Source organism: Glycine soja, chromosome 8, assembly GCF_004193775.1.
Source record: "Glycine soja cultivar W05 chromosome 8, ASM419377v2, whole genome shotgun sequence".
Lineage (NCBI taxonomy): Eukaryota > Viridiplantae > Streptophyta > Magnoliopsida > Fabales > Fabaceae > Glycine > Glycine soja.
Genome location: NC_041009.1, coordinates 44,280,335 through 44,291,870, shown reverse-complemented (window position 1 = coordinate 44,291,870; position 11,536 = coordinate 44,280,335). Strand labels below are relative to the sequence as shown.

The following is an 11,536-nucleotide window of genomic DNA, read 5'->3' as shown; positions in this document are numbered from 1 at the left end:
TGCACTATTAACTTCTCATCCAATTGAAACCGCGTGCAGTTGGCAATTGGGAACAATATCAAACATGATTCACAAGCTATCTTTTTCTTTTCTGTGCCCTGATTGATAAATTATAATAATGAAATCAAATAAGATTCTTCAAGAGAAGCCTATGGTTTTCCCAAGCAGCCAAAGAACAAGCGACATTTCAATGCCAAATATTGTGTGGAGTGTGCTCCTATCCAACATGAATCCATATACTGTAATCCCTGCCCTGTTATTCTCAAAGTAATTTACTGCAAAAAAACGACAAAGATAGGGTATAACGTGAGTAAATAAACATTCATGATAATCATCGTATGATTATTCATTAAATAGTATATTCTTTTAAATAAAAAAATATTAGTACTTGACAATTTGTTGGGTGGGGGGACCTGTATAGTATAATAATACATTAGTCTTTTATTTTCTTATTGTTTACCTTCACTAATTAAAATCTAACTAAAACAAGGGCCGAAGCATTAAGTCAAGGATGGGCTATTATATTCTTCAAAAGATAGATGCATATTTGAATTAGTTTAGTCTATTTTATATAAATAATGGTTTTCTAATTTCCTAAAGGTTTTCAAAAATATTTTTTTTTTAAAATTGAACTATATCCAAATATGGGTTAATTCTCCAATTCAGAAAAGCTTAATTTTGGTGTACGTTAACGCATCATTACATGACACAAACTATTTTCCAGTTTTACACCAAGTGTGTACAAATTATGATTTTCTAATCAGAGTAATTATAGTTTGGATAAAACTTAGGGCCTAAAACTTAGATATAGTTTTGTGTTTTTGCTATTGTTTTCTAATCAGAATTGAAAATTTACTTCAATTAGTTTCAATTCTAATTAGAGAATAGTACTAAAAACATCTAAAAGATTGGATCTAAGTTTTATCTTTATAATAAGTTACACATTTCAATGATGATTTCTTAAGTGAAATTTCTAGACATGTATGTAGTTAATTAAGAAAATATAATGGGTGTGTGAGAAATGAATTGAAGTAGTTACCAAGAGCTTGTCTCTTTTGATATGAGATGGTGCTATAAGCATAGGATGGGATTAACTTGGTAGTGTCAATTTCATCTTCTTCATCACCAGCTTCATCAGTCTCTGATTCTCCATCCGTTCCCACATTAGGAAACACTGTTTCATGGGAACTTTGAGGAGCCATTGGTGTCTCACCTTCCGTTAGAACTCCATCAAAAGAATCCAACGTCGCGCAAACGTGCCACTTGGCAGCAAGCCCCGTGATCGCTTGTGCTTTGTGTGTTATCTTCGTCGCACTACGCAACAAGATGCACAACGCAGAAAGGAGTGTAACTGAGCACAGCTGCACAAAATTAATAAAACCCTCCACAAAGTTAGGTCTTTTTTGTTTAATCCATCAAATTTATAATAATTTATATATCTTAATCAATCATATATCTTATTGTAGTTATGTTTGTCTAAATAGAGGGATCAATCATATATCTTATTGTAGTTATGTCTGTCTAAATAGAGGGATGTGTTAAAAGTTTCTGAATAATTATAAGAAAAAATAAAACATGTTAAAATTCTATATAGGATCGAAATAAATCATATAAGTGAGGAGAAATACTCATCTTATAAGCTAGTTTTGTAAGATTGAATTAAGCTAATAAAAAACTTAATTTCCGATACTTACTTAACCAATTGAGTAATACCTATCAATGAAATTAGGTCCATGTTTCCATCGATTACCAAATGTTCTTCTGTTCATGTTTTGTTCTTGTCTTTTTCGGTATTATTTTATGAACTAGATATAGGAAGGAACATGAAATGAATAAGATAATGTCTAACTTGACCGAGGGAACATGGAGGAAGTGACAGTTGCATCAAATTGGACACGTCTTCATCTTACTTCAAATGGTTTCAATCACATAAAATTTATTTGCTGAACTTGATGAAATTTTGTATGTACAGCTAAGAGGTCGGTCCGTACATGTGTACGTTTGTAGAACGATTTAAAGAAAGAAAATAAAAAATATCAACTTCATCCACTATTAGTATAAAATATTTTAACATTTGTATTCATTAATAATATCATTAAATGATATCATTAGATATTACGAGTATAACATTAATTACAATAATAATATATCATAATTAAAATTTTGAAATAAAAAAATAGAAAAAAAGGAAGGAATAAATGTATTGATGAGTATTTTGATAAATTTTCGTCTCTTATTAAAAGTTGAAGCGTATACACTTTACATTTTTTTAGAATTATTTGTAAATATCTCAATTAAAAATAATTTAATTTTAATGCATTTTGTAATACTTTCAACTAATTAAAAATCATTCTAAATATCTTTTTTCAACTAATTAAAAATCTTGTCGATATATATATATACACTGTCATTGTATTTAAATTAAAATCTTTAAAAAAAAAACAACCATACTCCTGAAAATTTGTTAACTAACTAATGTAATTAGCCATGCTAGTTTATTTTTGATCAACTAATAAATTGAATCAAGTAATCATCAAAATATAAGAATTTTTTATGAAATTCAATAGAACCGAAAAGAATTAGAATATATATCCTAATAGTGCAAAGGAATTCTACATTATAATTAATAATAAATTGTCATATGATTAAAAGTCATTAAAATTTAAAGTAAAAATAAATTTTTATTATTTGATAATATATATAAAAAAATTCACTTACATTGCATCAATTTTTTTTGACAAAAAATGTATGAAAGTGAAACTCAAGAAAAGAAAAAACACATTAGACATACAAATAAACTCCCATGCCTACCATTCACTAACATGGTATTAATAGTATTAAATAAGTTCTATATTTAATAAATTTTTTTAAGCAGTAAAAAAAACATTTTTTTTTTTTTATAAAAAGAAAAGGTAAGGGTAGGGAGGGACATACCGCAAGTTCACCGGTTTTGTAAATATTCATATCTTGCGTATGTTTAGTTGTAACAAGCAAGCACGCCAGCTGGCTTCCGGTGACCAATAAAAGCGCGAGTAGGATGAACGCGCGGAACCTGTGGCTTATGATTCGCAGGTGCCTCCTAATCCTAAGGTGCTCCGTCATCACCGACGCCACATCGGAGTCCACGTGGAAGAATCTCGCGAAGTCGCGCAGCCGCAGGATCTGGAGGTGGCAGATCAAACGGAACAGAACGCACACTAGGAAGATCACCGTGGTTCGGTACAGCCAGGACCACAGTTCCAGTATGCACGCCACCGCATCGCTCACGTACACGTTTCCTAAGAAGGGGATCTGTGAGGCTCCGGATGCGTACCACCATATCTTGTATGCACACTCGGCCACAAAACATGGCCCCACAAACACCGAAAGGATCTTCACTGACCTCTGCATTCCAATTTCCACACACAAAATTAAAAAATCACTTTATATTTACCTTTTTTTTTTAAATTTAGTTTTATCTGTTTTTATCTTATTTATACTGATTTTTGTTACTTGCTATTAATGTGTGAGGTGCATAAAGTATTTTCCTTGTTTGTTGGTGTGCAAATATTAAAAAAATGTTGTGATGTGTCCGCAAAAAGATTGATCAAATTCTTATCATACATATGGGGATCATAGTGTAGTGTAAAAAGATGGTTCAAGAGACAAGAATGTGCACTTAGAGAACAAAAGTTGATGAATGCTTTTTCTCGTCTATTTTTTAGTTGAGAATCAGTACCATAGATTGTTCTAGTGTACGTGATTTAGGTACTTTAATAGGTATATGGGATGAGGTTATCCAACAAAAAGGGATCATCAATATTTAATACCAAATTTTAATCTTAATCATGGATATATAGAAACTGAAACATTACTATTTCAGAACATGTCTTGTGTTCTTGAAGCTCCGAATAATATATAATAATTTCTATATATAACTCAGATTTCAGGTTATGAGGTTATAATAGCTAAGACTTAAAGCTGTTATTTCCTTGAATCAAAGCTTAAAATCGGAAATCATATTCTTTTTCAAGCTGTCTTGATGTTGAAGTTCCACAAGCAATTTCCATTATTGATCGTCAATATTTTCTTGTGGCTGGGAAATGAAGAGGTGTTTCACACACTGGAATACGTGATCACCAATTCAAATTTCCACTGAGAAGCCAAAAGCAAAATAATAATATAAAAAAAAAAGACAAGTTTCTATTTCCTCGACTTCGTCGGGACAAAGATAAACAACAAGAGTAACCCAAAAGAAAAACAAACATTATAATGACGTATGATTAAATAAAAATCATCATTAGGATGTTAAATTAATTAATAAATATCATTTATAAAACAACTATACATCATTAACTCTTAAAAGATAAACAAACTCTCGTATTTAAAGATCAGAGTACGTAGAAAACTCAACTAATAAGAGTAGCACTATATTTACATATTAATTCTTTTTTATATTAATTTTACATGCGAGACGTTATTTATTTTACATACGAGATGAGCCAATAAAGGATATAAATTAAATAATCAAATTTAAAAGTAAAAAAAGTTTAAAGTTATTTTGACTTTTTTATTTTGAAAATTAAGAAATATTAATTAATTTAATTTTTTTATTTATTTTTAAAAGAAAATAACATTTTTCAAAAACAACTTACCAGTACTGTTTTATTTATTAGTGAGTTTTGATGCAAAACAAACTCCTACTTTAAACTAATTTTTAAAATTATAAAAGGTAGCAAAGACAATAGATGAATCAAATCTCTTGATCGACGATAGCTAGAGATCAGAGATAAAAGAGATGCATGTATAATGTGATAAGAACATTTCAGAGACGAAAAAAATGGTAAATTTTAGTAAACTTTTGTAGAAATATTTTTAGGAAAAGGACATATAAAGAAAATATTTTAGCTTATGCATTGAGCTTCCTATTTAATATCACTCGTTTTACAAAGACTCTAGAATAAAAACTGTACAGTAAAAGCGTTTTTTTTTTCCTAAAAGAAATTCGTTTCTGGATGCTTTGGAATCGAACTCATTCCTTCATTATGCAAATTCATCCAAACACAGCTTAAAAAAACTACAAATACAGAAAGCATCCCTTAACATAACATAATTAGGAATTTGAACATCAAACATTAAAGCAACTTTCAAGTATGGGGAATATAATTAGAAGCAAAAAAAAATGGAATTAAGGAATAAGGATGAAGAGTGACATACATTGAGCTGCGCCATGTAGTTGGTTCTAACGGTCTCGCTCTCATCGCAGAGCTTATCGAAGAAGAGGAACCTTCGGAGTCCGTACTTGCGGACGAAGCCGGCGAGGCAGAGGAAGGAGAGGGCGGAGACGGAGGTGAGGGAGAGCTGCACCACGGCGTCGTAGGGGCGGGAGTGGCGGGCGTCGCAGTCGGGGCAGGCGAGGAGGAAGTGCGACGCGGCGGGGACGGCGAGGGCTAGGAGGAGGAACAGGGACCAGGAGAGTGCGGCGGTGAAGTTGTTGGACTGGTCCACGCACATCCACCGGAGGTACGAGCGGAACGTGTGGAACTCGTCGTTCACGTGGGAGACGCTGCGGTTGTACTTGCCACGGCGATCTAACAGCGCCGTGGCGGGGGTGGCGGCGGTAGCGTCGTTCATTGGAGGATGGAATGGTTGTGGCGTGTGGGGAGTTAGGAAGAGCTAAATAAATAGCTTGGGTGGCGATGGACGAAGGAATTTTTGTAATGGAGACAACGATGGATAGAAATATATATAAAAATAAGATAGAGAAGTATGAGCAAATATAAGTGTGGACATATGTCTCGCGGTTTAGCTTAAACAGGTTTAACAAATTAATAAAGTCGATCAACTACATGAATAATGAATCAATTCATGATATAATATCATTTTAGTTTAATGATCTTGAATTTGAACTATTTTACATATAACTAACGATAAGTAGTTGAAAAAAAAGATATATACATATAGTCTAGACCACCAGAAAGAAATATAAACATATTTTGATTATCACTTGTAATTGGAAAAATAGTTTTTTTACATTTATTTGAGGTTATATAATAGCATCGAATAAAGGGAAAATAGGAAGAAAAAATAGCAAAATAAAAAATGTGATTACTGATAAATTAAAAAAGGAAAAGAGCAATTGAAGGAATTATAAAGATTAAAAATGTTTAAGGAAAAAGGCTATGAATAAACTGTAAATACGAAATATATCACTAAGTTATCATCAAGCATGTAGATTAATGGGTGAATTGAATAAGATTGTTTATAATAAAAAAATATTTTTTGGTTTTAAAAAAATTCAGTAAATTTATAATTAAAACTAAATATTAAACTGTTTATTATAACAAACATAATCAATTTAGGGTTTTTTTTTCTCTCTTCATTTTTTGTACTGATGTGGTGGTGTCCACTATCTAGTAGGGGACAAAGGAAATAATCAAAATGGCATGATTTCATTGGTTTTGGAGGTGGAATGTAGGTTTATTATGATCTGGCTGATTATGTAACTGGGATTTTTAATGTATGAAGCAGGACAGTTCACATGATATCAAAACTAGAATTTTGGAACATCTGAAAGGGTACTCTAGGTATAATAATAATATTGGAAATGTTATTTTTTTTTTGAAAATTTCATTTAGAACAATATTATAAGAAAATAAATACTTTAAATTATTTGAAAGATTTTTTTTCAAATAAAAACTATGTTAGAAAGCTAGAAAAAAAATTGTGTGTGTGTTTTTTTTTTATAAATAAACTACACTTTATTTGAATGAGGAGTGGAATAGAAAAGAAAAGAAGTAAAAATGATAGAAATAAAAAAAGGAATAAAAATGATATGCAATTTGAATGAACAGTAATGATATATAACAAAAGGAAATAGATATTTTTTATCCACTCACTTAAATGAATAGAAATAAGAAAAACCTCTAAAAAAATAGAAAATATTCTATTCACTTATTTAAACGATTGAAGGAAGAAATGAAAAAAATGTATTAAAATTATTATATTATTTAAAATTAAATTCAAATAGAAAACTTAAACCTTTATATTACATTATTTTTAACATAAAATTATTTGTTATTTTTTTTATATTTGAAAAATTATATAATTTAAAAAACTAAAAGACTTCCCTACTTAATTTCCCTTTATTGAGAGGGGAATTTTTGTTTTATACCACCTTATTGGGATGTAAAATAATTTTCCCAGAACCAAAAATGTTTTTTTAAGCAACCAAACCAAGGATTTTAGTAGAGTATATTTATCCTTACAATTAAAGAAAAGTCGCATAATTTGTACTATAAATTTATACATACGAGTCGCATACAATAATTCACACACGGTTCAATTGAGTTAAACCTATGTGATACACAATTTTTTTTTTCACATTAATAACTTCAACTTTTACGATATTTATTTGCTTTCACATTAATGCTTAAATTCCATCCCGCAAAATTTTGTTCAACATATTTTGAAATGCATGATTTGTGTAAAACAAACACAAACTAAAACTCCGATTACAACAATTACTTGCGTTCAAGCAATTCTCACTAAATATATTGTAATTAATTCACTTAATCATTTAAGACTGAACGATTAATTTATAAATTTGTACATACCCTTTTACCCTTTTTGTACTTAAGAGTGTTCTCTCGCATTATTTTTTAAATGAAATCATGATGGGGTTGGGATAAATATATTGTATATATACTTCCCCTCAATCACCGGAATTAGAGAAATCTTGTAGTGAAAAATCTCATATATAAGAGACCAGCTGGTGGTGGGACCATCACATGTGAGGCGTAGAGTAATAATGTGGTGAACCAATACAGTGCATCCATTTGGATACAAAACATTGATACGTGTAAGCTGAGATTCCTTGTGTGTGTAAACCATGATATCACAAGCAATAAAACAAAACAATGAAGTTTAAACTTGGATCAAGCTCATTTGCAAGATTTGCTTCCTTTGGATTCCATTCCTCCAAAATTATTTATAATGCAAATGATTAGTAGCCACAGTGCCAGGTTAGAGCCGTTTTGTGATTGTCAACTGTGCTGGTTTAAAAGTGGTTGTGCTAATTAACCAAACTCATAGATTGGTTTCTAGCACAACATCATATGCTTTAGATTTTATAATATGCTTTTCCCCTCTTCGTTAAAAAAAACATAAAATAAAAAATGTAAAAACTTTGATCTTGACGAAAACCTACTACTACACCAAATCTAAATTTGAGAGAATGATTGATTGGGACGGTAGCTCCCTTCAAGGCTAGACGACTCTGGATTAATGGTTGGTCTTGTGCCATGTGGATATATTCTTTCATGTTACTTTTGTACATCAGTAGCATGGTTAGTACTTAGTATCATAATAATCACTATAGTAATATAATAGTTAACGTTAAAGTTACTAATAACTTTAAAGTTAATACATATTATTATGAGAATAGTAAAATATAATCTTGGTATAATTGTGCCCCAAAATAAGTAATGTGGTATAATATGGAGTTGTTAATAACAGTTAAACATATCCTTTGCTCTAAAGTTTTTTGTGACTTGTAATCATTCACTTAATTCGACATTGGCTCTTTTCACTTGTATGTTTTCTTTTCCTTTTCAATCCACAGTTTGTCAGATGCTGTTTTGACAGTTGTAAGTGAGCTTAATAAACAAAAGTTTTAAGAAGCAGGAAGTTGAGATTCATTACTTAACTAGCTAAACTAGCGTACCCCATTGCCCAGAGGTTCTTCGCTATGCGAAGGTATGGGGGAGGGATATTGTACGCAGCCTTACCCTTGCATATGCAAAGAGGCTGTTTCCGGATTCGAACCCATGACTAACAGGTCACCAAGGCACAATTTTATCGCTGCACCAGGGCTCGCCCTCTCATTACTTAACTAGCTAGAGAAGCAAAATTGATGAACTATATACTCAGTATTGATTCCACTAGTTGGAGCTGAATTCATTTTGGAACACTACAAAATTATATATAGAGACCCAAGTTTGGAAGTGGCATAGCAACTTTGGTATATTGCAATCCCTAGCCCAATAACAGATAAAAGTGAATGGACATATATACATAGTCCAAAGTTTGGGAAGCTTTAAAAATCTCAGCCTCAATGGATTCTCATAGCCGAAACATATTAGGCAGATTGTTGTTCCTCGCTTCGAGATCATTTTACTTTGAATTCAGGTTTTGAAGCATAGATATGATGTTGTAATTTTTACCAATGGAAAAAACGCAAGATGCTGAGATTTTGGTTTTCTTCACACTAGTTATGTATCCTGATGAGTAATGGCAGTAAAAACTATATAAACAGTGAAGAACATGTGATTTGGTGATTTCTGGTTCTTGGTTATATATAAAACCTACATATTAAAGGAGAAGAAAACGATGCCGAAATTCAGTGATTTCATAATCTACTTGCAATATGCAATAATTCATCCCAACTTGTGTTATTTTTTTCCTTAGCAAAAGAGAAACTCATTCAAAAGGCACCAGGAGTATCAATCCAAGTACAAGATAGTTTTACAATATTGATCTAACCCACCAAAGTATATCCACCTGCTGAGTATAGAGGTTATTTTTTAGGAGTCTTGTTAACTAATTCCGTTATAAAATTGATTAAAAAAAAACTATTGCAAAGATCATATAAAAGCATAATAAAACATCAATAATATAATGTTGTGTATTTTAATAAATTTTTTAATTCTTTTTACCCAATATCTAAAAAAACATTAATTAATATTTATCATTTTTTATTTATGATAAAAATACACACAAATAAAGATAATCTCCCATCAGAGTGTAACATAATCAGCCTATGACTCACGAACCAGCCATCTGAAGTTACTAATATATTTGACTGCCAATAAAATATCATCCCTTATAAAAAATACCAACAACTCCACAACCGACACCCACCACCAACGGGATAAAACCATCTTCCTATACACACGACGAGACATATGTTCTCTGATCCGAAAACGTGTCAACCTCATACCAAGTAAATGTTTCACAACCATGCAACTAACAATTCCAATTCATAAAACTCGACTTTCAAATCAGAATCCGCTCAATTAACACTCTATTAACACCTATAATTTCTTTATAACGTACGTATCTACATTTTTCTCTTTAAATGTCAAGTAAGATATAGTAATATTCGTACATACTTTTTCTTCTTGAAGCATTATGGAACACATGTACTTGAGCAAAATAAGATTAGAAAAAAACTAAGTCGAGGAAGTTAAGTTAAACGTATATATATGAGAGGCAATTAATTACTAGCTACAACTCTCTCCAATGTCAATAGGAAAATAGTCACAGGTAATGTTGCAGTCTTGAGGAAGCCGCACCTTTCCAGAATAAAAAAAAAATGTATCCTGTTTTAGACATTTAGAAAAATCTACTCAATAATTAAGAATTTTTAACGAATGTTTTCGAAAACAGACTGATGCATGACAAAACTGCTCAAGATACTAATTCAAAGTTTAATGGTTTAATTGTGAGACAAATTCGATATTGATTATTTTTTAGATAAAAGCTATATAGATGTATTACTGTCCTAAATTTCACTTCTGACATTATTTAATTTTATCTTGTATATATCATCTGCTTATATATACATGACTATCCATTCTGATACAATTGATTTTTATTCATTAGTTAATATAGAGAGAGAGACATTAGTCCAGCATTTGTTTTGATGGAGAACTAAAAATTCATGGCTCTTCGGATCATATATCCTATATATGTTCTGCACACATTTATTTCTATACCTGAATTTATTCATCCAATTGATCATCTTAGTTGAAGCATCATGGAATCCTGCAACATGAGAAAAACAAGATTAGAAAAAATTGATGTTAAAAGTATCAGTTTATAAATTGTTGTAAAAATCAATAAATCTAGGATATAAATTGATTTATGATTAAATGATAATATAATGACAGTATCACTACATAACCTATTTTCTATAAAAGTATGTAAGTCGATCGGCTTACGAGTTACAATTCTGTCTTGGGTCAAGAGAAAATCGAGAGGTAATTTTGCAGTCTTGAGGAAGCATTTTCAATTTTTCAGGATCAAAATGGAAAACGGCTGTGTCCCGTTTCAGACAGTGACAAACATCTCTTCTGCGTTGAGGGGTTTTGGAGAGTTGAAACACTGCTGACACTCCTTCACAGCACCAAGGAAGTGGTCCATCTGGAACTTCACCTAGCAAATAAGCAAAACAACGTTCAAGTAACACTTGAGCATCCCCACTGGCACATGCTTGATTTTCACTGAGTGTTGTTGTTACCCCCATGCCAGCAACTAGAACAAGCATGAGAAGAGCAATAGTAACTTTCTTCTCTTGCATCTTTTCTTAAATTTTGTGTGCAACTTTGTTGTTGAAGTTTTTATCAACCATATTCATAGCAGGGTCTTACTTATAGTAAGTGGATTTTTGTTTTTGATAATTTTTCAAAATGTATAGGCAAAACTCTTAGCTTTAGGGAAGTTTTTGTTGTTGACTTTTCAAACAAAATTTATTGTCCTACACTATTCAATTAGT

General features: G+C 31.1%; 2 protein-coding genes across 2 annotated transcripts; both read right to left on the bottom strand.

Moving 5' to 3' along the window:
- On the bottom strand, positions 1–5,742 carry LOC114424401. The gene is made up of 4 exons (XM_028391239.1): positions 5,197–5,742; positions 2,935–3,384; positions 1,040–1,361; positions 1–275 (listed from the first exon to the last, which is right to left on the bottom strand). Exons 1-4 carry the CDS (start codon positions 5,611–5,613, stop codon positions 139–141), a joined length of 1,326 nt encoding a protein of 441 aa, XP_028247040.1. The 5' UTR covers positions 5,614–5,742; the 3' UTR covers positions 1–138.
- A 4,843-nt stretch (positions 5,743–10,585) lies between these two features.
- LOC114422967 (non-specific lipid-transfer protein 1-like) lies at positions 10,586–11,365 on the bottom strand. Its single transcript, XM_028389542.1, has 2 exons — positions 10,983–11,365; positions 10,586–10,806 (listed from the first exon to the last, which is right to left on the bottom strand). The coding sequence occupies exons 1-2, from the start codon at positions 11,339–11,341 to the stop codon at positions 10,797–10,799; spliced, it is 369 nt and encodes a 122-aa protein (XP_028245343.1). The 5' UTR covers positions 11,342–11,365; the 3' UTR covers positions 10,586–10,796.
- Between the last annotated feature and the right edge of the window lie 171 nt (positions 11,366–11,536).